Source organism: Pseudochaenichthys georgianus, chromosome 5, assembly GCF_902827115.2.
Source record: "Pseudochaenichthys georgianus chromosome 5, fPseGeo1.2, whole genome shotgun sequence".
NCBI classification, from domain to species: domain Eukaryota; kingdom Metazoa; phylum Chordata; class Actinopteri; order Perciformes; family Channichthyidae; genus Pseudochaenichthys; species Pseudochaenichthys georgianus.
This window is the reverse complement of record NC_047507.1, coordinates 1,355,468-1,382,440: the sequence shown is the minus strand read 5'-3', so window position 1 is coordinate 1,382,440 and position 26,973 is coordinate 1,355,468. Positions and strand designations below refer to the sequence as shown.

The following is a 26,973-nucleotide window of genomic DNA, read 5'->3' as shown; positions in this document are numbered from 1 at the left end:
CTCCAGAAGAAACTCACAAATTATGCAGGGAGAGCAACGTAACCTTCCTTTCTTTCGCTCTTTTTCTTTTCTGAAGACAGTGTCAAAAGCTCAGGACTTACAATGGCAGACACCAGATGGATTCAGTCTTTTGACAAAGTTTGATAAAGGAAAAAAGGAGCAACTAAAAAACAATCCACAAAATGAAGGTGGATCTAGTTCAAGCCGGTGGTGGCGGCAGGACTCGGGCTGGCTCGAGCAGACACTGGAAAAAACAAGGTTACTCTTCAACAACAACAGCAAGAGAAAATCACACTAAGCTAGGATACTACGACGTTCAGCTCTACCGAGTCAGACGGAGTGATCTGGCACTGGAGTGTGAACATGACCAGGGTTTTATGGAGGAGTTGATTAGATGAGTACAGGACAGGTGCTCCTCATTGTGAACCAGCTGAGCCTTCTAACGATCACCACACTGCACAGGAGAGAGAGAGAAGACAGAGGGGAGGAGGAGAAAGCAAAACACCTAAACCATAACAGACAGTTGAGCCATCATGAATCCAACGTATTGTGCTCTCCACAAATATACAAATTAATATTTAAAAGTATTCCATGGTGTTTTCTGATGGAAAAAGCTAATGGTTGTTGCCCACAGCTGACGTTAAATTGACTTGAATTCTTTCTGCGGATTGATATGACAGTATGATCCCTTGACCCTCCTTAGTAACGGTCTGTTCTCCTTAGCAACGGTCTGTTAAGAAAAATTAGCAGACCTCCGGAAAGTACACATTGACCGATCAGAATTCAGTATTCAACTAAGCCGTGTAATATAAAAGCAGTAATCTCAAGAAAACAAATAGATCCTGTGGCACAAAGAATTAAAGCAGCTTTGTCTATTTGTTTTTACCAAACGACGGAGCGTGCCTGTCTTTTTCCTGTTGATAAACCCACCACAGCTGTCTAGATGCTCGATAGCGTGTGTGTTACCACTGCTGACTTCAACTCACCATCAATCTATCAGAGGCATACAATCAGGAGTGATCAGAGAGGGCAAAAGTCCACACATCCTTTACTCAAGTAGAAGTACAGATACTGGTGTTTAAAAATACTCTGGTAGGACTTCCGGTCTAGCAGGCATGGGGATCGCAGCATAGCGTGACAGGCTCCCGATAGTGAGAACTCAAAGTTGCCCGTTTTAACTTGAATAACCAGGAAAGTATTTACAGCAAGCATATACACGGCGGGCGAAGTAATATGCCTAAAAGGGGAAAGAAAAGTATTGCTTCAACAAAGGAAAACGTCGAAAAGGAAGAAGGTCAACTGTCTCGAGCTAGCAGCATTAGCAACATGGACGACGCACAGCCGGACTCTGACTCAGAGCCGAACGGTGAATCTAACTTGGCTTTAATCTTGAAGGAGCGACGAGAACTTAGAAAAGACTTCGGTCAACAGCTGAGCGGCATAAAAGTGGACATTAGTAAAATCGGCAAAAGAGTGGAAGAAGGAGGAGCGAATTAACGGTGCTGAGACCAGAATCCGGTCATCTGAGGACATTCTGACGGAGCTGGTAAAGCTTCAGATGCAAACGGAGGCAAAGCTGACTGATTTGGAGGGGCGTGAAAATGTCAGAATACACGGGGTAAAAGAAGGAGCCGAAGAAGGCACGGCATCAGTAATCGCTTTCGTGGAAGATTTGCTGACAAAATGCTTGGAGCTTCCCTCCTCCACCGCTCTAAATATCGAGAGGGCGCACCGGGCGCTGGCACCGAAACCCCCGAATGAAGCCCCTCCGAGATCAATCGTGGGTAAGTGTTCAAGCTACACGGTGAAGGAAGATGTCCTGAAAAGAGCTTGGCAGAAAAAAGGATTTGACTTCCAAGGGAAAAGGATCCAACTGGACCATGACTATGCACCGGAGGTATTGAGGAAGCGGAGGGAATATGCAGAAGCAAAAGCTGCGCTCAAGGGAAGAAATATACGATTCCAAACGCCATTCCCCGCCCGATTAAGAGTGAGTTACGAGGAAGGTACGGTGGTCTACGGCTCGGTGGAGGAAGCAACGCTGGACATGGCAAAGAGGGGAATTCCGGTGACCGGTGAAAAAGACAACCTCCCTTTTGGACCAGATCAGCCGGATGACTTGGCGATCCAGTGAAAAGCGAGGAAACCGGGGCACTACACGCACCAACCAGGGCTTTAAGGAATGGCTCCGTGCATACCACCGTCAGGACACCTGATAAGTACTGCTGCTCTACTAGAAACATTCAGTTACAATTATAATGTTACTTCGAGAAACCACAGAGAGTTTATGCTGTGTAATGTTGTGAGAGACTCAATTCTCGATCCTATTTTCCAAAATTAAACTTCTCAGAAGGGTAATGTTAATGGCAATTAAATGATAGATTTGAGGTCGGGACGCCTGCGATTGGACACTATGGACCTACGTATCAGCGTAAAGGCTGAAGGGGGCCCTCTTTCACTACTGGGAGGAAGCGATTTCCCCCCTACACACATCAGAGTCACAAGGCCGTTAAAGAGGCCGTCATCTTGGAAGTCAATGTTGTTATCTTTGATTGTGATTTTCTTTTTTTGTTAACTTGTTATTGGTGAACGATTATGTTCTTGCTACTGTTCCTTGTAGCATCAGGGGTGCGATATATGTGATATATAGAAGCGTGAAGGGGCTTGAGATATACCTAAAGACAAACAAAATACCAAGTCAGTTAAAGTATCTACGTATAATGTAAATGGCGTAGGAAACCCAATCAAAAGGAGCAAAGTTATGACGAAATTGAAGAGGGAGGGAATAGAGGTGGCTCTCCTCCAAGAGACTCACCTAACACAGATAGAGCATGAAAAACTTAAGAAATGGAGATATAATCAGTACTCATCTTCCTGCAGCCAGGGTTCTAGGAGAGGGGTTGCAATTTTGATCACTGGTAAACTAAACTTTGAGTGTACATATGAAAAGAAAGAGGGGGAGATATGTTCTGGTTAGGGGGAATCTGGAGGGAGTTCCAGTTACTTTTTTGAATGTGTATGCCCCTCCTGGCTCCCAATAGAAATTCTATAAAGAAATGTTTGTGTTATTAATCGCTGAGGCCCGGGGCATCCTCATTTGTGGGGGTGACCTTAATGTTAGACTCCACCCAACCCTGGACACATCAAAAGCGTACCACTCAAGAGAGAAAAAAACCACAAGAAATATAAAATGAATGATGGAAGAGCTGGGACTCTCAGACATATGGAGGGAGTTGAGCCCGACAAAGAGAGACTATACCTTCTTTTCTAGACTTGACTATTTCTTTATGTTTCAAAGAGACCTACATAGAGTGAAACATTGCAGTATTGGGACCATGGATCTATCTGACCACACTCCGGTATATATAAATGTATTATTAGGGTCTGACAAGAAAAACACAATCTGGAGGCTAAACACAGGGATGTTAAATCAAATGAGGCAGCAAATAAGGGCGGACATTACAATGGATCTAGATGAAAATGATAACGGCGAAGTGTCACCGCAGATTCTATGGGACGCAAGCAAAGCTGTTCTTAGGGGGAAAATGATAGGCTATTGTTCTCATCTAAAGAAGCAGAGAAAATAAAAATTTGATAGGTTACAAACAGAATTGGAGAAATTAGAGAACGAACATAAAAAGACACAGAATCAAGGAACAAAAATGGAGATAGCAAGGCAAAAGAATGAGTTGAATTAAATCTATTCAAACGACATTAAAAAAAGATGATTTTTCTAAAACAAAGATATTACGAAGCTGGGGGAAGATCTGCTAAATTACTTGCTTACAAATTGAAGAAACGACAAGCAGAAAACACAATTTATAAAATAAAGGTCCCTATTACCAACTCTATCCATTGCAAAATAAAGGATATACAACAATCATTTGAGTCCTTTTTTGAAAGGATAAACTTGCCTAAAGTCGGGGAAGAACAGAATAAGCTCATAACTAGCCAAATTACGGATGAAGAGATCAAGAGGGCAATATCACACTTAAAACCTAATAAGGCAGCAGGACCTGATGGTTTTCCCTCTGAGTGGTACAAGGAGATGAAAGACCTACAGCTTCCTATGATGAAGGCCTCATTTAACCATGTGCTTAAAACGGCAGTAACCCCCCCCTTGAAGCGGTGATTTCCCTGAATCCAAAAGCGGGAAAGATAAACTTGAATGTGGGAATTATCGTCCGATAAGTGTATTGAATCAAGACTATAAGATTTGTACCCATATTTTAGCAAAGAGACTTGATAAGATCCTCCCCCGGATAATAAGTCTAGACCAGACAGGTTTTATTCAGCAGAGGCAGACCCAAGATAACATCCGGCGAACCTTACATGTGATTGAACATATAACTAAAAATAAAATTGAAGTAGTATTATTGAGTCTTGATGCGGAAAAGGCTTTCGATCGAGTCAATTTCGTTTATTAGAACCATTCAAGCACTTTATAATGACCCAAGGGCAAAAATAAAGTCCATTATTATTTGCAATATTTATTGAGGCTTTAAGACAGGGGGTCAGGAAAATAATGTTGCTTGCATAAAAATACAAGGCCAAGAACATGAAATGTCATTATTTGCGGATGACGTTTTAATTCACTTGTCAAACCCAGAGAGCTCAATTTTGAAATGATTAGCATTCCTAGATGACTTTAGCTCCGTCTCAGGTTATAAATTGAATATTTAAAAGACCCAAATATTAAGTTTTAATTATAGGCCTAGCCAGATCCTAAAGTCGAATATCCAATTAAACTGGGATCTGGATCACATCAAATACTTAGGAGTTAACTTCCCAAAATACCTTACAAAATTGTATGACTTGAATTTTAATCTGTTGATTAAAAAAATTAAGGAAGACATACAGAGATGGAATTTAATTCCAATATTAAGTTTTGAATCACGAATTGAATCAGTTCAAATGAATGTCTTGCCTAGGATATTATATTGTTTCAAACTCTTCCAATAGAAATAACAGATAAACAATTCAACGAATGGGACAAATTAAGTTTGCGCTACATTTGGCAGGGAAAAAAACCGAGAATACGATTTCAAACTCTTCAATTGGCGAAGAACAAGGCAAGGTTGCACTGCCCTGTTTAAGAGACTATTATACATCGGCCCAACTGAGGATTTTGTTCTGTTGGTGTAAATCAGATTACCAAGCAAGATGGAAAGACATTGAAGAGGGGTGTCTGGGGCAGTTCCAATACAGGCACGATTAGCGGATAAAAGACTAATTAAAAACCTAATGGAAACGGGTAATAAGTGGATCAATCTGACTCTGAACACATGGTTAAAGGTTATAACAAAGAGTGGCTTGCTTGAAGAGATAAAGATCCTGAAATGGTGCTCCCATGATCTCGACTTTACCCCGAGTAAGCTAGTATACTTGTTTGGGATGTTGAGTGTAGCTGCCAGGAAAGCAATCACAAAGAAATGGCTCAAACCAAACAGCCCATCTATAGATGATTGGTACGATATCATTTACGAAATCTTTGTAATGGAAAAAATAACCTTCTCTTTGAGGCTCCAGGAACATAGATTTGAGAACATTTGGGAGAAATGGAAAGTGTATATTACCCCGATACCCCTTCTTTTGTCTAACTGTTTGAATATTTTATTTAAGGATCTATACTGTTAATGTTTTATATTGTAAAGAAAACACCCCATGTTCTTGTGTGCGTATTGTTGTTGTCTTGTCAAGAAAAAGAAAGAAAGACGGAACACTCTGTACAACTATTTAACTACATATGTATATGAACACTGAAGTTGAAATGTGATCCAAATAAAAAAAATAAAAAATACTCTGGTAAAAGTAGAAGTACTGACTAAACTTCTTTACTCAAGTGAAAGTAAAGAGGCTTTGAAATGTACTTCAGTAGAAAGTACCCATAACTAGCAGCTGCTTTAAAGAGTACCTGACCTCCCTTTATATTAATAGAACAATAAAGTCATTGTTAGCTAATGAATATTTCCATGCTGAACAACAGCAACATGACAACGTTTCCATTGGTCCCTCTTCTTTAGAGAAGTAGAAAGTTCAGGTATTTGGGTCCAACATGTAAGAAGTAGAAAGTACAGGTATTTGGGTCCAACATGTAAGAAGTAGAAAGTACAGGTATTTGTGTTCAACATGTAAGAAGTAGAAAGTACAGGTATTTGTGTTCAACATGTAAGAAGTAGAAAGTACAGGTATTTGTGTTCAACATGTAAGAAGTAGAAAGTACAGGTATTTGAGTTCAACATGTAAGAAGTAGAAAGTACAGGTATTTGTGTTCAACATGTGAGAAGTAGAAAGTACAGGTATTTGTGTTCAACATGTAAGAAGTAGAAAGTACAGGTATTTGTGTTCAACATGTAAGAAGTAGAAAGTACAGGTATTTGAGTTCAACATGTAAGAAGTAGAAAGTACAGGTATTTGTGTTCAACATGTGAGAAGTAGAAAGTACAGGTATTTGTGTTCAACATGTAAGAAGTAGAAAGTACAGGTATTTGTGTTCAACATGTAAGAAGTAGAAAGTACAGGTATTTGAGTTCAACATGTAAGAAGTAGAAAGTACAGGTATTTGAGTTCAACATGTAAGAAGTAGAAAGTACAGGTATTTGAGTTCAACATGTACAGTAAGAAGTAGAAAGTACAGGTATTTGAGTTCAACATGTGAGAAGTAGAAAGTACAGGTATTTGTGTTCAACATGTAAGAAGTAGAAAGTACAGGTATTTGAGTTCAACATGTAAGAAGTAGAAAGTACAGGTATTTGAGTTCAACATGTAAGAAGTAGAAAGTACAGGTATTTGAGTTCAACATGTAAGAAGTAGAAAGTACAGGTATTTGAGTTCAACATGTTAGAAGTAGAAAGTACAGGTATTTGGGTTCAAAATGTAAGAAGTAGAAGTAAAAAGTCGTCAGAAGAATAAATAGTGGAGTAAAGTACTGATACCAGAAACATATACTTAAGTACAGTAACGAAGTATTTATACTCCACCACTTCCCACTTCTGGGAGTGCTGATATCATATTGGACAAAGAAAAAGAAAACACACCATTTGAAACCCACTGATGGATGTCAGTATCGAGCACCCAGGCAGGCTGTTGAGATTCAGAGCATCCAGCTGAGGACAGAGAGCTTTGTGAGGCGGACAAAGACCAAGACATGGCATGCATTTCCAATAGGAGTTGTATTTTTCAAGCCTGTTATCCATTGTATATCTAAAGATGCCCAATATTTCCTGACTGCATGCATTACTGTTATGGATTATGTCTCATAATTACAGCAGTCATGTAGGTATGCAATGGGTATGTGTTCCAAAGTGTTTCCTGCTTTGAAGAATGTTATACAGTATGTTGTGTACATCATATAACAAATAGGATACATTCCTGTTCGAGCACTTTCAGTTGCTGTTTCGAACACAAAAGAAAAGATTCTCCCATGTAATCTGAAGAGAAGAGTTACCTATAGAAATCACCGCTTTTTTGTGACTGTTTTCCCCGCCCTGATCCTATCCACCTAGGTCTAGTCATCTGCTGCCCTTGTTTATTTGCCTTTCCTCTGATGACTGAACTCCTCACCTTATCCCTAAAGGCCCTGTCACACTGTCCCGAAATTGACACCCGATGGACACACGATAAAGGAAATGTTCAAATTCGGCTGTGATCGTAGCAACATCGGGCCGTTCGTGAGGGCATCTAAGCCATCGTATGACCGCTGGTGGAGTTTCTCAGGCTCCGGCAGCAACTTCGTGAGCGGCAACTTCGTAAGGCACTCGCGAGGGCATCTTGTCAAATCGTGTCATCTTCGTGTTATCATCGGTGCATTCGCCCTCACTCTGATCGGGGCGAATGCCCGATGGCACCGATGATAACAAGATGCCCTCACGATGGCCTTACGACGGGCAAAATTGACACACGAATTCAACACGAAAATGAACCTTCGCAAGGTCCTTCGGCAATTTTTTGGCATGCCAAAGATTTTGCCACCGCTCACGAAGTTGCTGCCGGAGCCTGAGAAACTCCACCAGCGGTCATACGATGGCTTAAGATGCCCTCACGAACGGCCCGATGTTGCTACGATCACAGCCGAATTTGAACATTTCCTTTATCGTGTGTCCATCGGGTTGTTTTATTGCACAACAAAATCATGTAAATATATTATGTAAATAACCCAATTTGTGTTCTGTGAAACTAAAAAGGATATAATATATTATTTTGAAGGACAGTTGACAGGAAATTGTTGTTGTTATGGAAACAACATTACGGAGAAAACGTAATATTTTCTACATATAAAGACGGAGAAAGTAAAGAACAAAGTCTGAAGATATCAGTACAGTATGATAGTACTGTAACATAATTGTTTTTGGTACTTTCATTGCAGTTGTATCTTAAATGTAATGTAAATGTTGCCTTCGTGTGTGGTTCGGGGCCATCTTCGTGCGAAATTCACAATTACATATTCGTGTGTCCATCGGGTGTCAATTTCGGGACAGTGTGACAGGGGCTTTAGACAGATGCCAGCCACCTTCCGGAAGAAAAAAAAATGTTGTCGCTTGTATCCGCAATGTCGGTCATGACCGGCCCTTCCTACTTTAACCCCTTGACCATGGTGAGAGTAGGTACGTATATGGACCAGTTAATTGATAATAACTCCATGTATCCATGTGTCTGTGATCCTCTCCAGAATGGAAGGAGTCATCACATACAGAGCATCAAGTAGTTCCTGAGCAGTGTCCTTCACATGCTGATATCAAGAGAGGGAGTCACACAGTCACAAGATGGAGGAATAGAAAGCAGTATTCAATGTTTACTTCAGATTAGCTCCACGTCAGAAATGAGCATGCTTGATGTCTCTCTCCATAGAGGCTGAGTCATCATGTTAATCACATAGCTATCATCTGCCTCAAACAGTCCTGATGCTCTTCTAGGTAATCAGACATCCTGTCATGTTCACAGCTACAGTTGGGATACCTTTGTTATCATCTGTAGTCTGATATTGGAAGAGTACATTCAGTATTTTCCCACCAATAACAAATATATGTCTCGATACTTGGGGATCCTGGCTCCTTGTTGTAGCAGGCAGAGTTTAGATTGACCTCTTTTGCTGCATGGCGGGTCTTTTCTCACCTTTTTTCACGTGTTAATAAAAAAGCCAAAGTCTTCCACATTAAGATGGTCCTCGCAATGGAGGGTGCCGGCAACCAGCAGTTAACAGCACTAACAAACCACTAGTTTACAAACCACCCATGTAAACATATAATTTACAAGGGAGTGCACCCCTGAAAATTGCAGTGCTCCTTGGTCCACACTGTGTCACACCATGTTTTCACCCAAATGTTTCTGTGTGAAGGATCTTCTTTGAAAAGCTCCCGCAAAACGTTCCCCAGAGCTGTCAAACACACTGCTGCACTCACATGGTTGACCTGTTGACTCCTCTCTGTACAAAAAAGTAACAAATATGGTTTGTAACATCGGCTTGAAGTTCTCGTGATTTTAGAATCCAACAACAATGATTGCAGTTTCCTCTCATGATCAGGATCAGGCGATAATGTGGTAATTGCAACATGCTTAAAAGTGAACATTCATGTATTTAGACAGATGTGGGAAGTGGTGGAGTACAAATACTTCGTTACTGTACTTAAGTACATTTTTCTGGTATCAGTACTTTACTCCACTACTTATTTTTCTGACGACCTTTTACTTTGACTTCTTACATGTTGAACACAAATACCTGTACTTTCTACTTCTTACATGTTGAACTCAAATACCTGTACTTTCTACTTCTCACATGTTGAACCCAAATACCTGTACTTTCTACTTCTCACATGTTGAACCCAAATACCTGTACTTTCTACTTCTTACATGTTGAACTCAAATACCTGTACTTTCTACTTCTTACATGTTGAACTCAAATACCTGTACTTTCTACTTCTTACATTTTGAACACAAATACCTGTACTTTCTACTTCTTACATGTTGAACACAAATACCTGTACTTTCTACTTCTTACATGTTGAACTCAAATACCTGTACTTTCTACTTCTTACATGTTGAACACAAATACCTGTACTTTCTACTTCTCACATGTTGAACTCAAATACCTGTACTTTCTACTTCTTACATGTTGAACACAAATACCTGTACTTTCTACTTCTTACATGTTGAACTCAAATACCTGTACTTTCTACTTCTCACATGTTGAACTCAAATACCTGTACTTTCTACTTCTTACATGTTGAACCCAAATACCTGTACTTTCTACTTCTCACATGTTGAACACAAATACCTGTACTTTCTACTTCTTACATTTTGAACACAAATACCTGTACTTTCTACTTCTTACATGTTGAACACAAATACCTGTACTTTCTACTTCTCTCATGTTTAACTCAAATACCTGTACTTTCTACTTCTCTCATTTCCCAAACAGCTGGTTCCTTTAGTCTGAATGTGTGTTTGGGGCGTGATCATTAGTCTTTAGAGTCACTGCGTGCCTATTGTTTGGAACACGATCCGTGTATCCATCACTTCCTGGTCTTCTCTAAAGAAGAGGGACCAATGGAAACGTTGTCATGTTGCCGTTGTTCAGCATGGAAACATTCATTAGCTAACAATGACTTTATTGTTCTATTGATATAAAGGGAGGTCAGGTACTCTTTAAAACAGCTGGTAGCTATGGGTACTTTCTACTGAAGTACATTTCAAAGCCTCTTTACTTTGACTAGAGTCAAGAAGTTTAGTCAGTACTTCTACTTTTACAAGAGTATTTTTAAACACGAGTATCTGTACTTCTACTTGAGTAAAGGGTGTGTGTACTTCTACTTGAGGAAAGGATATGTGTGTACTTTTGCTATCTCTGATTTTGAATGATATTTTGTTGGTTATAATGTGCAGTAGACAACATTTTATAGACCAAGTTACGTGCGTGTGTACTGCCGTGCATGTGGAGCTGCTTTTAAAAACACATAAGGGCCTCTGCATCGGGCTGACTTCAAAGAGCTCTGACAAAGCCTGACTGATGAAACACTTTGCATCAGCTCCCTCCTCTTCTGTTAAAAGCTGCATTTAAACAGAGCACAAAGAGAGCAGCACCATATGCAGCAGGATGAGGCTGAGAAGAGGGAAGGCTAACATTATATCTGTTTAAACGACCATAAAGAACAACGTGTTACTGTCCAAAAGAACAACTCACTGCGTTGACTCTAACTAAGGCAGAGCAAGAGGGGGCTGCATGTTTTATAGCAAGTTCAAATGTCAAAAAGATATGACCAAAAACATCAGTAATGCTGCGGTTTTTACTCGCCTCCCTCTGCTGATTGTAACAGTTTGTCCAGTACGTGAACATAAGTGTTAAATATATTGTCCTTACTTCTGATTGCAGATACTAGATTACTCGCTAAAGTGTCAAACTTCTAGCAGTTACTTTCAATAATTTGGAATATGTTTATCAATCTTCTCGAGTTTCATTTAGTCAACTGTATTAAAGAAGCCCTATTATGCTGTTGGGGTTTACAACATGTAGTGTGTTCTATAGGTTTTAGTGCATGTAAATGGTCTGCAAAGGCTAAAATCACAAAGTTTTTATTTGTATTTACTTTGCCAGCCGCAACAAGTAATAAACCTGTGTGTTTATTGTGCAACGAAAGTATATCCGTGATGAAAGAATACAACGTAAAGCGACACTACAACTGAAATCACGGCTCGTTTTCTGCCAGTGTTCCCGTGGGCTCAGAGGAACGGAGAAGGGAAGTACGGGGACTGCTCGCATCATTTGAACGGAGTCAAGTGGCCAACAATGCGGAAGGTGGCTGTTACGATGTGAGGTGCAGGTGAAAGAACGATACGTGGAGAGAGGGTTTTCTTGCAAAAATAAACAGGCGTTTTATTCTTAGCCTTCCACATTATTCCACAGAAACACAAACTGCATGCCTGGTGCTGCATTCACCAGCAAGGAACAAAAACGAATCCCCTTCCCTCTCTTCCCAACCACATTCATAGGAGACGGCCCGCCTTCCCACTCCAACCTGGCCAATCAGGTCATGGTTCTGAAAGCAGAGTGAAGGCTTAAATACAAAATTAAACACTGTTGTCTACCTTTAATAAAACCCTAAAGGCTTAAGTAAATTCATTATTGCATCGCCATAAATATGATATCTTCAAGAACAACAAGGTCTGCTTAAAACGGATAGTTTTTAACTTAATTGACACTCATAAAATCACACATTTCCTGACCAATCGCGTCCAAGACTCCGCCTACTCATACGGCACATATAAGTACTTTGGAGGCGTGCTCCCTCTTTGAGCACTGGGACAAGATGGCCTCCAGGTCTGCACAAAGGAAATGGTGATTACTTGGTGCTTGTGTGTTTTACAGACTGACAAACGAATTTAGATGCATTTTATTAGTTTGTCTATGTAAACTGTTTTTATAACTTTAACTGAAATAAAGGCAACTCAGAAAAAACATGTACTACCTTTCTTAACAAACGAATAGTTAAGATCAACATGTTAGTGAGGGAGTGTGTGCGCTTCCTCACAGTGGCCTTGCTTCTACTGACAATGTTTGGATCTATCTATACTTGTGAGTCTAGCTTTTCTCATATGAATGCCATCCAAACAAGGGCACGTTGTGTTATGGAAATCTGAGACCCAACTCTGTGGAGAGTACAAGTCAAAGTGATCAAAACGAATAAATGGTGAATCAGACAGAGTTGTTTTTCTGGTTATTTATTTGAAGCTTCAAATACATAAGATACAATAAAAATAGACACAGGTCTCACAGAGCATAGAACAGTCTGCGTGAGTGTGCGCAGTACAATATGGTAGCAAAGCTTATATACAGGAAAGAGTGAGAAGGTTAGACATCTGTCTTCACACGGTCACATTGTTATTAGACACCTGTCCTTGAGCGGTAGATAGCATAACGGTTCCCAGAGTAGGGAAGTTCTTGTGTGACTGTGTGTGAGTCTCACCCCAGTAGCCAAAGCAGCTCTGTGGCCTTGAAGCGCTTGGGAATAAACCCACAGTAGAGTATGAGAAGAAAACAGCACATCTCAGGAAATGATATAGGTGTTTTACAATGGTTTGAGAATATAATTATAAGGATATAATAAACATTTCCACTACATTCTCCCCTTTTGATCATACTTGATCAATAAAAAAACAAATGACAGCATAGACTGATATAACACATCAATGACCATGACCAATGAGAAGTTGCATGAGTGTCTCAGGATTGCTCTGACCACTTATGAGCCAAACTATGCAGAAATAGCTAAATCAAGGCAGTGTAATTTCTCTCACTGACTCAAACAGGCTAAACATGACAGAAGTCTGATTCATGGTATGTATGCAGATTACATTACATTACATTACATTACATTTAGCTGACGCTTTTATCCAAAGCGACTTACAATAAGTACATTCGACCAGGAAGACACAACCTTGAAGAAAACAGAATCATATAAGGACATCAGGTTTCATAGAGCCAAGCATTTCAAGTGCTACTCAACTGGCTATACTGTAGATACGCAAGTCCTTTATTAGTATATAAGTGCTTTGTTAATAGTTATATCGCTCGAAGTGGAGTCGAAAGAGATGAGTTTTCAGTCTGCGCCGGAAGGTGTGTAAGCTTTCTGCTGTCCTGATGTCAATGGGAGCTCATTCCACCATCTTGGAGCCAGGATAGCAAACCCACGTGTTTTTGCTGATGGGAACTTGGGTCCCCCTCGCAGCGAGGGTGCAGTGAGTCGTTTGGCTGATGCAGAGCGTAGAGCACGTGCTGGGGTGTACGGTTTAACCATGTCCTGGATGTAGGAAGGGCCAGATCCATTCGCAGCATGGTACGCAAGCACCAGGGTCTTGAAGTGGATTCTAGCAGTTACCGGAAGCCAGTGGAGGGAGCGGAGGAGCGGCGTGGTGTGGGAACATTCAGGAAGGTTGAAGACCAGACGAGCCGCTGCATTCTGGATGAGCTGCAGAGGTCGGATGGCACATGCAGGTAGACCAGCCAGGAGGGAGTTGCAGTAGTCTAGGCGTGAGGTGACGAGAGCCTGGACCAGAACCTGCGTGGCTCTCTGGGTCAGCTGGGGACGCGTCCTCCTGATGTTGTAGAGCGTGTATCTGCAGCAGCGGGTTGTAGCAGCGATGTTTGCAGTGAAGGACAGGTTGTTATCTAGGGTCACACCCAGATTCCTTGCAGTCTGGGTCGGGGAAACAACAGAGGTGCCGATGTTGATAGTCAGGTCAAGAGAGGGACAATCTTTTCCCGGAAGGAAAAGCAGTTCAGTTTTGTCAAGGTTGAGCTTGAGGTGATGAGCGGACATCCACTGAGAGATGTCAGCTAGACAAGCAGAGATGCGTGCGACGACCTGGGTCTCTGAGCGGGGAAAGGATCTGTTTTTATGGTCATTCAAACAAGCCGACTTACTGTTTCGAAAATTGTAAAAATGTTTCCAAGATATGAATGTTATTGTGAGTCTGATGGCTATTGTTTTACTATGTTCTATTTGCATTTAGTATTACATTTTTATGGACTTGTGTTGTCTTCAAAGCACCTTATGTATGCTTGGAAGTGTTGAGGATATTATTCACAGGGCTACTTACTGTTAATGTGATGAATACTGTTTTATTATATCCATCTTGTTTTGTACATCAGTGGACATGGAACTCTTGGGGGAAACACCTCATGTCTCCTTAGTTTTAAAGATGCAACATTTTGCACTCTTGTAACCAAAGCTTTCCTACTTTTTTATGGACTGGTTGCTTTCTGTATGATTTATGTTGATACAATTAAAGTAAAAAAAAAAGGGATGCACTTGACTAGTTCATTTAATGTAGTAGTATCTATTAACACTACTGGAAGCAAGAGTTATTTGTAGTGATTCCTTGACAAAGTATTGTGTGGCCCACAAACCCCCTGTGATTTTCCTATTTGGCCCACTTGCTAATGAAGTTGAATATCCCTGCAGTGGAGGAACTAAATGCAAATGTGAACCTGAATATATGCCCAAGTCCTCTCTAACGCTTTCAATACTAATGTAGTCCAAATTAGGCTGCTTTCACCTAATATATGAATATATATCTACACAATGGACAAAGCTGTGTATAGTTGTATGTGGTGTTACAGTACATCTTCACTCACTACAGGCAGGAACATGATAATAGTACTTTATGTCACGAGAAATATGTTCTCCCATATATTTTATTTAGAGACATCTTCTAAAACAAGGTATATAACTCCATGTTGTACACTGCTTCAAACAACAGCAGATGGGCTGGATATGAAATGTTAACTAGCCTCTGGGGGGGGGGGGGGGGTATGGTGTACTTCACATTTTTTAAGTACATTTAAAAAAAAAAAAAGGCCTCCTCTTCGGCAGCAACTCGTGTTCGTAGTGAGGGATGAGCTGAGATTTTGTGTAAAGTCAAATTGAATCACAAGCTGTGAGCTGAAGAATAACACACTCCCAGGACGGTTTTCAGTTCTCCACTCAGCTTGGATTTTTGATTTATCGACATCTGTTGTAGTGTACGAGGTAAACACTTCAGCCATTTCAGAGCAGTCATCTTAGGGGACACATGGGACCTTGGCCTTTTGTGAGATGAAACCTGAATTCTCAGATAGAGATGTAATATGAGCCAAAGCTGTAGAAAATACTTCCTGGTTCAGCTGGAAATGGATAAACCAGGTGAACATGTTTATTTGTGACACAAAAAGTGTCCTCAGTGGCTATGTTCAGAAGTGAAAGAACATATAGAACAGGAAACCCAAACATAAACCAGTTTATTACACGGCTTAGATTCATTCTCAATTCTGATTGGTCCATTTGGACAATACAGAGTTCTAGTATTTTTTGCTAACAGACCGTTGCTAAGGAGAACATACCGTTGCTAAGGAAGATCAAGGGACTATGCAGTCATATCAATCCACAGAAAGAAGTCCGGTCAATGTAACGTCAGCTGTGGAAAACAAACAAGAGTTTTCATCCATCAGAAATCAAAATGGAGTACTTTGTGAATATATTTGTATGATATTTGAGGAAAGCAGGAAACTTTGGATTCATGATGGCTTAACTGTTCCCAGTGAAGAAATAAAAAAGGGCGAAAGAGAAAGAACAAGGTTAAAAGACGGAGAGCTGGACTTCAGAGAAATAGACTAGTTTTATCTAAGCGGACATACAACCATTCTTAAATCAGTGAAATCACATATTAACAAAAATGCAGGATTTCACTTTCGCAAAAACACTTTTTCTTCCTTAGGTTTTCATTATGGTGACAATTTCACTAATGATGTTGTTGACAAGCGAAAACTTTGCATAGTTGGCGGAGCTGACAGAATCAGAGCGAGAGGTCAATGCTGATGATGTGCTTACAAAACAGTTTGTGCCTGCTTTATTCTCGCCCTTGCTCAGGTGCTTTGAAGTCAGCTGAACACCTGAAAACTACACGTGCACTCTGTTCTGGCCGTGCTATCCATCTGGAGGTACAAACAAAAAGCGTCTAAGAATAACTTCATCAAAGAGAGGAAAACTCTGCTCTGCTTGGAGATTTTATTGATGCGAAATTCTGCCTTTCATGAAGCATATTCAGTCAGTAGCCCAGACACCAACGATGACACACATGAGCACATACTGAAGTTTAAAAAAGCAGAAATAAAATCTGAGCCGTTTTAGTTTAATACACACAGTTAAGCTCACACACACTATTTTATGAACATACAGGTTCACCTGCTGAATTAGAAACAGAACAAATGAAGCAAAGAAAGTGGAAACCATGAAGCAGATTCAGGCAGTAGAAGTATAGATTCACACTTAAAGTATTTTCCTACAGCACAGAACAGCTCACAGAGAAGAGATAACAGCTGATCCCTTTACAACACTTTAATCCTGCTATCCCCAATGTTTAGAAATGTAACTGTAATCTAAAATGAGTCAAATGTCACCGGCCCCATCACTGCTGGCTGTGTCCTGAACACAGAAAACCACTAGAGGGCGATCACTGTGTAAAAAGGAAGCAGCCACAGACAGCATGTAGTGTGAGGGATAGTGACAGGTAGCATGTGGTCTTTCTTTCAGCTGGCTTTGTTAAATATCTGAGTTAATTTCAGTGTTGGAAACGAGAGCAGAGGAACCTGGGTTTAGTTTGAAAGCATTAAGAGCAACTCAAACAGTGAGGAGGACAGAACCCCCCCCCCCCCTGTCTCTGAAACTGAAGTGTTATCTTGCTCCTAAGCTTTTGTGATTTGTCTCGATATTGTGGAACGAACGTCACCATCAGCAGCCTTTTAAACTGTGCACTTTCAGCATTTTACGGTATTAATGACAAATACACTACTGCAGACATTGTAATATAAGTAAATGTCATTTATTTGTAGGATAATGGGCACCATAACGTTTATGTTGAAATAAATATTTGTATTCTATTTTATTTGACTTAACACTTACTTTAATTTCTCCTGTTTTTATGAATGTTTGTATTTTATTTTATCTTTGATCAGACATTTCACTTTGTTAAGGTAAATATATTAATTGTATTTTAATAAAAAAAGTTCATGCACATCCTTACGTTAACTTCCCATAAAAGTGTTGCTATTTTAATGATATTTTTATTTATATTTTATGTAATTGATTCCATAATGAAGCAAATGTTAAGAAACCCGCATTTTCGTGAGTGTACCCGGGATATTAAAATCATGCTCTGTTACACGGCTTAATTGAATACTCAATTCTGATTGGTCAATTCAGACATTCCAGAAGTCTGCTATGTTTTGCTAGCAGACCGTTGCTAAGGAGAACTAACCGTTGCTAAGGAAAGCAGACTGTTGCATTAACGACAAAGGGACTGGCAGTGTTTTTAAAACTGGTTCATGGTAAATAATGTGGATAGACGTGGACAGTTAGAGAAATTAGATACAGTTCAAACTAAAATACATTAAACAACTAATTAACAATCCACAAATCAGAAAAAGAGAACAAAAAAGATTAATGTCTTAAAAACGGATACATCAGTAACACTCATTAATCATTAACTGTCAAATATAGGGTCATTAGTAATGTGTTGTGTTCTTTAAATCACCCACTTTTCCATCTATAGTCCCATCCTTATATCTAAATTATGAACTGATTCCTTTTTCTCATGGTCAATTTTTTCTATTCCATATATTTAATTTTCCAGATTCTCTGAATTCGTCAAGTTTTTTTTTTTTAACCTGTTTAAGAATTGCTACCCTAATTAATAAATAAGGATTATTTTATTATGATTTGTGTGTTTTTCCAAGTAATAGTATAGTGGTTTCTTATTTAGAAAAATACCAAAAATAATTGACATTTCTCCCTATATAGCCACTTAAATAGAAAAAACAAACATATATGACTATGGTTCTTGAAGTGACAACGTGGATTATTTAGAACTATGTAAAAATCCACCCATCTCTTTCTCCCAGGCTAGCAGCAGATCGACCTGCTGTTTCCATGCTGGTGGAGGGAGGGTGTAGTAGCCTACTACCCCACAGCTGACAGCAGATACACACTAATGGCCGTCGTGCGTCGAGGTACGGGTGCATGATGTGTGATCTGGCGACACGGAATACCTGTTGAGTGGATGCACGGTGTCTCTCTCTGGATTATTATATAAAACACAAACGTAGCGCGCATAGCAGAAGCTCCAGCCCTGAAAGAGTTAAACGCTGTTTCTCCCCGGCTGGCAGGAGGTGAGTTGCGGCGCAGAGAGCCCGTGGACGCGCACCAAAACCCGGACAACTTCCACCACAACACAGCAGCCACGTCGGAGCTGAAGATGGGGACCTCTGGATTTCTTACTCCTACTGAGCTGTGAGGGGCTTGCTTTTCCTTCTTTTTTAGTTGCGTATTGGATATCGCCTCCATGGACGGCTTTTACGAGATGGAGAACCCGACGGAGAACCCCAGCAAGGCGGCGGAGTATCTACAGGAGCTGAATAAAATCATCGAGACGCAGCAGGGGCTTTTGGAGAAGCAGAGGGTCCGGATTGACGAGCTGGAGCTCCATATGACGGATCTGTGTACGGAGAACGTGAGTCTGAAGGAGCAGCACCAGAGGCACCTGGCCACCTGCAGAATACAGCCGGGGAACAACTCTTCCAGCCTGGGAGCCATCAAGGAGAATGCCACCATGCAGGAAAAGTAAGTTGTTCTTGGGCATTTGATCCCACATTCCCAGATCTGTGTGTGTGCCATCTGCGTCAGGTGGAGGTGGAACAACCCAACCAAACGCGCACTACTTTGCCACTTTGTCACGGATGCGTTTTGTAATCATCCATGTCATTTCCACATTGTCAGGGATTATATGTCACTCTCACACACACACACACGCGCTGCGCACGCTTGACACGCGTATTGCGTAATGTGGATCCCTTTAGGAGCTCTGTACCGGAATGATGTTGTGGCTTCAGACCATGATTAAAAGTGGGTGGGACTTTGTTTTGAATAAACAGGAAATAGTGTGTAAGAAAACAAGGTTATTTGGTGCTGTTTGTTGCTGAGGTAAATAGATCTCTGGAGACCGTGCCATGCAGGGTTGTGATGTGCAGTCAGTGTATTTCCCCTCAAGCAGCTTTTTAATTTGATATGACATGGTTGCTTTGGAGAGTTTCCCGCTTGCCTTCAGACCTGCCAAATTATGCATGCATGGTTAATTGTTTGAATACATAAACATGTTTTTCCCAATGGATCACTGTGAGTCCATATGTGTTTTATTATGTAACTGACATGTGGAGGAGATTAGGGCTCGACATGGATGAATATTGGGATACCACATATACTGTAGTGCCTCACAGAGTGATTTAAACAAAACTGATACAAACAAATGGTGGTCGACTCGCTCTCTTGATTTATTTGTGATTTAAATGTGACTACAAAGCTGTGACTTGATTTTCCTGTGATATGAAATGGTTGCTCTGGATAGTTTCCCACTTCCACTGTTTCAGAAATGCCAAGACCAAGTTTTTTTTTTCACGAAACACAGTTTATTCTGATAGAAAGGGTCTTTTGTAGTTCTATCAGCAATTGGTGAGTGAGGATGGACTCCTCTTGTTGATTTCAAATTTAAAGTAAAAAAAAAATCTAGAAGTGTTTATTTTGTCTTTTTAGCCGCCTCGCGTTGTTTTCCCACTGGTTCACGCTCAGCTGATTTAGAAGATGTTTCAATACCCTATGAATTCATATTTTTTACATTTTTCACATGATTATTTTTAATGAATACTTAACTGAAATGTCCAGGAGATACGGGCTGGAAAACTGATGAATATTGGGATTTATAAACCAGAACCCAAGTCTTCAAATGCCTTACTTTGTCGACCAACAGAACTAAAAAAATATATAGTTTACAAGAAATAAATCAACTGTCTCAACACAACATGTATTGTAATACTCAATATGAATAACCTCAGCTTGCTGGTAGCAGTGGCGGTTCTAGACATTTTACATGGGGGGGCAAAGGGGGGGCAAGAGGTCATGCCAGGGTGGCATGGGATGGCGGACAGTACGTGGTATTTTATACTGTATATAAACTATTTATTGTTAATTCATGCCCTAACACAAGTGTTCTTAATGCACAAGAGAAACAAGGTGTTCGGACAAACGATCGGGTGCCCTGTGAGTTCCCCAAGCTTACCTCAATAATTTTAAATGAAAGAAAACTACAAAATGTATTTGAAAGCAATGAATTAATGGAACAGGTTGTTTTGCATTACAATGTAAAACTAAATATATATATGTTGTTTTAAAAAAAGTGGTTGTCTTAGTATTAGACAGACATATTTGCATGTCCTCACTAAGCATTATTACATATTAATTTAATATTAAACAAATCAAAATGGCCAATTATCCAAAATGTTGCTGCTAATATAATCATATGCTTGTCAACTTTAACTGATCAAAAATCAATTCTGAAAAAATACTTGAATTATCTATGAAATTGCAATATTGTCCCCCAGTTTGTTTCAGCCCCGTCACGCCATACCATTTACCCTCCTATTAAAATAGTGAATCAGTCCGTGTGTGATCTGCAGGGAGGGCATTACATCACACAAGAGTCAGTTTCTTCTCTTACCTATATTTCAGTTTTTGTATTGTCAGATTAAGATTGACAAACTCAACATTTAAACTCTGTTATATGAATTAATAATAGTAAATAATTGTTTATTACAAAATAAACAATAATTTTGCAAAATATTACAATTTTGTAATGTCCTTGATTTCCATGTGGTGCCATATCTTAGCTAAACAAGGTCTCATGCCTACTTTTTGTCAAAAACTTCAACCCTGTTAAATTTTTTCAAGGAAATTCCTAGTAATTATTTATATTTTGTGCCTGAAGTGGAAACATGTAAGTAGTCCACTACCAGATGTTATGACCAAACATTTTGGTTTCATTTTTCAAAGATGTAAAGACCCAAAAGGCACCCGATTCAGAGAATACTCTAATTCTGCATACCGTAAGTACTTAGTTATAATTAAGTACACAAATGGCATCACCCATCTCTTCAGAGAGCTACAGGTGAGCTGTGCAGCAAGACATTTCAATCAATATTTGTCAATACTAAGAGCTGCTAGATTGAGCTGCTGTGATGGAACATGTAAGGAGAATAAGAACATACCATGTGGTCCAGCTGGAGTCTCCTCTGCCTCCTGATCCCTGCCTCTGGCCCTCTTTCTGACACTTCATCTTTATTCCTCACATACATTTCTTCTTCTTCACTAATGTCTTCATCTCCTCCTCTTCCTCCTGCTCTGACCCTCCTGGTCTCTTCATCTCTCTTTTCCTTTTCCTCTTTCTGTTCGTCCTGATCACTTCTCATATGTATTTTTGTTGTTGTTGAATCACTCCAGCTACTCTGGCCTGCAAGAGTCTACTTGTGAAAAGCACTGGTACAAATGCTTGTATAACTTTACACGTTAGGGCCATGTAGCCTAGCTAATATGTAGCATATCATAAATATAACATCAGAAAGTATTTATCAAGCGCACACAGGCTCTGTGTTTAGATCCAGTTTTTACGGCAAAGGATGTATCCTGGTTTCATTGATCTGGCCTCATTGCTGTGATGTGTAGTTTACGTGGATTTAACAGTAGGATACCGCGTAGTTTAGCAAAGTGATGGATCTCCCAGCTAACGCTGTCTGCGTAGTATTTTGTAACGTAACGCCCCAAACAGCGCCCATCTGTCAAACGCTATCGATTCAAACGGCAGCGTTTTATTAATATTTAGTTTCAAGCTCTCGTCCTTAGTAAAAACAAAACTAGTGGAAGGGGAAATGCTCCCAGGGGAAGCTGATAGGTGCTGGGACAGCTCGCTCCCTCTCTGCAGCTCTGTGAGCCGCGGTCTGTGTGAACGCCGCTCCGCAGTTTAATGCAGGGCCGTAGCTGCGTTTTTAACGGGCCTAAAATGATATTTATAATGATTCACTTTTAACTAATGTAATGCTTGTTTCGTTGCTTGAGAAGCTTGTGGAAATAGTGTAGGTTTGTTTTAGTACAGTTTTAGTGAAACAAAAGTTAGGGGGGCAGCTGGGGGGGCAAGGCTCTACAGTGGGGGGGCAGCTGCCCCCCTTGCCCCCTGTAGATCCGCCCCTGGCTGGTAGGCAAAAGCAACATGCTAACAATGCTACAGTGCTAGCAAAGCAGCGTGGTGAGCAGTAATGCCTCTTAGATCGATTAAATAACAAACGGATCAATCAAAGGGCGATCGACCCGCTTTCTGAGGAAGACTTCAGTCTCTGGATTTTGCTCATGTTTTAAAGCTGTGACTTCATTTTCCTCGGCTTTTTAATTTGATGAAATGCTTTCCTATGGAGAGTTTCCCACTTAGACCTGTTTCACAAATGCTCAATTAAACATGTGTGGGTTAATTGTTTTGATAAATAAGTATCCATTGCATGCTGATGTTTTTGCTCAATGAATTGGAGTTATGTGTTAAGCTTTGAAACCCTAAAGAGTGGTTGTGGTATTGCGTAATGTTTTATTCTAAAAGCCATGTTGCAGTTCCTTCTGACATGCAGCTTTAATCCCACCTATGTTTTTCCATCCAGGGCGTATAAAGCTTATGACCAACCAGGAGATTTGTAATGGGAGGAATGTGGAAACTCACTGGATTTGTTATTCACATTATAGGCTGTGAATAAAATGACTTAAGGTGGGGCCACAAGCTAACACGACACATGATTTATGAGAGGGTCTTTTCTATTTCTGTCAACAATCTACACTACGGCCTCAATACAATCAGTGTTGGTTAAAACTAAAGAAATATAGACAGTTTGTCTTTTTAGTCGTTGTTTTTACCACCGGTTCTCACTTAGGTTACATTACATTACATGAACCATCCAGATCTCTCTGGTCTTCAGGGATGGTCAGCTTTCTGTCCCCAGAGTCAGAACTAAACATGGAGAAGCAGCGTTCATGTATTATGCTCCAAGTATCTGGAACAAACTCCCAGAAACCTGCAGGTCCGTTGGAAATCTGACTTTTTAAATCCAGGCTGAAGACTTTTCTTTGTGTCGCTGCTTTTAATTGAACTATTCACATCTTAAACTGCACTGTAACTTTTATCCATGTATTTTTTCTTTTAATGTTTATTTTATTAGCTTTTCTTTATAATGACTGATTTTAAATGCCATTTTCTTCATGTTACTTTGAATTGCCTTGTGTTGAAGGTGCTATATAAATAAACTGGCCTTGCCTTGCCTAACGTTTAGCTGACGCTTTTATCCAAAGCGACTTACAATAAGTGCGTTCGACCAGGAAGACACAACCTTGAAGAAAACAGAATCATAAAGTACATCAGGCTTCATAGAGCAAAAACATTTTCAAGTGCTACTCAACTGGCTTTAGATAAGCCAGTCCTTTATTAGTATATAAGTGCTCTGTTAGCAGTGCTTTGTTAGTAATTCTATCGCTCGAAGTGGAGTCGAAAGAGATGAGTCTTCAGTCCGGAAGGTGTGTGAGCTTTCTGCTGTCCTGATGTCAATGGGGAGCTCATTCCACCATCTTGGAGCCAGGACAGCAAACCCACGTGTTTCTGCTGATGGGAACTTGGGTCCCCCTCGCAGCGAGGGTGCAGCGAGTCGTTTGGCTGATGCAGAGCGTAGTGCACGTGCTGGGGTGTACGGTTTAACCATGTCCTGGATGTAGGAAGGGCCAGATCCATTCGCAGCATGGTACGCAAGCACCAGTGTCTTGAAGTGGATTCTAGCAGTTACCGGAAGCCAGTGGAGGGAGCGGAGGAGCCGCGTAGTGCCTTGAAATCATACTGGGGCGGATCCAGAAGGTTGTTCTGATGGAGATAACAGGAGAGTTGTTTAAAGACAGCACGTTCCAGTGTTTTAGACAGGAAGGGAGAAGAGAGACAGGCCTGTCGTTTATAACATCAGACGGGTTGAGAGTGGGTTTCTTTAGGAGAGGGTTACTCTTGCCTCCTTGAGACTGTTTGGAAAGTGCCGGAAGTGTTGATGAAATGGGTGAGAAACGTAGTATTAGAATATCAGGAGCGATGGATGAGCTGCAGAGGTCGCAGGTAGACCAGCCAGGAGGGAGTTGCAGTAGTCTATAGGCGTGAGATGACGAGAGCCTGGGCCAGAAGCTGTCGCTTTCAGGGTTACTGAGGAGATCTTCCATTATCCTTTTGAGTTTGTATTTTTAACATTGAACTGTTTTACAAATGAACATGTGACTGGACGTGTCCAGGAGATGAAGGGCTACTCCTCACACATCTATGTGTGCACCGTACTACACCACAGTTGTATTTGTTTGTGTCCAGACGATTTTTTCCATTTCGTTATCCCTGACGGTCGCCTGGAAGCGGTTTTACAGCTCAAATATCATGGCTGTTTTCTTCGTATTCAGTAAATTAAACATATTATACGGATTGGCAATCTCTCTAATCTATCTTCATATTGTCCATGTGTGGTCACTCCAGATCGCAGGTAGGTGAACTTCTGCGCGTTCTGCAAGCAATACAGTTTCAAGTTGCATGAAGGTGACGTGTAAAACATTTTGAAAGAGTGTGAACATTTTACTTTAAATGTTTAATCGGACTCCGTTTTATAAGTGCTTCCTAAAGTGTCACTTCTTTCAAACCCTACACCTTTCACTTCATAAAACAGAGCTTCTGTTAGCCAGTATCCACAGAGTTGAATTCTCACGATGAACAAACTGAACTTTGTGCAATCAGAAGAGTGCACCTTTAGAATGTAAGTACTTCATCACATTGCTGACTTTAGCCTGCGTATTGATTAAACAAGAGTGCCTACTTTTGTACAGATAATTAGAGATAATTAGAGGGATCATCAAATGGCAAATCTCTTCTAAGTGTATATCTAATGCCTGTGCCATAGTTCCATCACATTACAGTACATGTCACATGTTGGACGCTTTTATCCAAAGCGACTTACATACTCAATACTGTGGGTAATCCCAACAGGAGCAATTTGGGGTTGAAGTGTTCAGGGACGCAACGACATGCTGACTGCAGTGGGGTTTGAACCTGTGACCCCCTGATCCCAAACACCCAACGCATAACCCACTGCGCCACATGCCTCCACAAAGTTCCCTTCCCTTCCTCCATCCTTCTCCTGCCTCACTGAACATTGCTGGCAGTGGAGCATTTAGCTCTGCAGTCCAACAGATACTTAGATGATCAAATCAAATCAAGTTTTATTTATATAGCACATTTATAAACGATTTCTGGTCGAGCCAAAGTGCTGTACATAAAATAAAAATAGCCTACAGTAGAGACACTTTACAGCAAATACAACAGCACAGATTGTTCAGAATATCAGTATGAGAAAAACGACACCCTCTGTCCTTAGACCCTCTGTCCTTAGACCCTCTGTCCGTAGACCCTCACATCGTACAAGGAAAGACTTCCAGAGAAAACCCCCAGTTTAAAGGGAACATGGGAGAAACCTCAGGGAGAGCAACAGAGGAGGGATCCCTCTCCCAGGACGGACAGACGTGCAATAGATGCCGTGTGTAAATCGAAGAGATAATACATTTTACAGCATACAGACCGAATGTTAGGAAATGCATGTGTCTGTAATAAGAAGATGAATCCACGAGGATGTCAGCTACAATCCTGAGGAAGCCATCAGGGAAGCAGCAAGACGAGACTCAAGGCAGGACCGCAGAGACAGGTTCAGCCACGACCCGAAGTCCACGACTTAATCCAGAACTCAGGATAGAGGATCCAGGACCCAGGACTACAGCAAGAGGATCAGCCTCGACTCCGGATCCCGGCGTAGATATAGATACAAAACAAGAACAAAGATGTGGCTAGGTTAATCGGAACAAGAGAAAACACAGACACAGACAGAGAGGGAGAAGGTCATTGGATAAAAGTTATTCTTGATAACCCTCTAGGAAGATCTCATGAACTTCCCCACTCGATCTACCAGATGTTTGGATAAGATATATAACGGCCCGTCCACACGGCGGCGTGCGTTGAAAGCTTCACCATTCACTTTGAATGGGGTGACGTCACTTTTCGCCGAACTGCATTGTGGGAAGCGACGCGGAGATTTGCTGGCGTGGCTCGCTGCAAAAGTTGAGCAATGTTCAACTTTTGAAGCCTCGGCAGAAGCGTCAGCCAATCGAAGCATATAGTACAAGCTCTAGCCAATCAAACCGCTGCCTGTGTGTCAGGGGCGGGAGATTCATGTGATTGGTTGTTGGTCGACTTTCAGACACGCCTGCCGGCAAGCGTCAACGCACAGCGGTGTGGACGGGCCGTAAGATTAATCACAACAACTTTAAAACCGTTGCTCCTTGTATGTTCTGGTTGGTCCACATTTCGACTAAACCATTGGCATATCCTTATTCATAAAGCTGTTTCTGGTGTTCTTCCACTCCTATCGATGGATTGATATCCTTCAGAAAGGTACAGGAACTCATTATATCCCAAATGGCATTAAGTTCTGCTGCTCCAGTTGCAATAGAGTAATGAGTCCTGAAACCCATT

At 40.8% G+C, this 26,973-nt stretch overlaps 1 protein-coding gene across 1 annotated transcript in view; it reads left to right on the top strand.

The window, feature by feature from the left end:
- Positions 1–18,534: 18,534 nt before the first annotated feature.
- The window catches only part of LOC117447396 (IQ motif and SEC7 domain-containing protein 2-like), an 11,961-nt gene continuing 3,522 nt past the window's right edge, over positions 18,535–26,973 (top strand). The window contains exon 1 of the mRNA XM_034084104.2: positions 18,535–19,145. Coding sequence (XP_033939995.1) covers positions 18,868–19,145 — 278 coding nt within the window. The 5' untranslated portion in view covers positions 18,535–18,867. The remainder of the gene's footprint in view (positions 19,146–26,973) is intronic.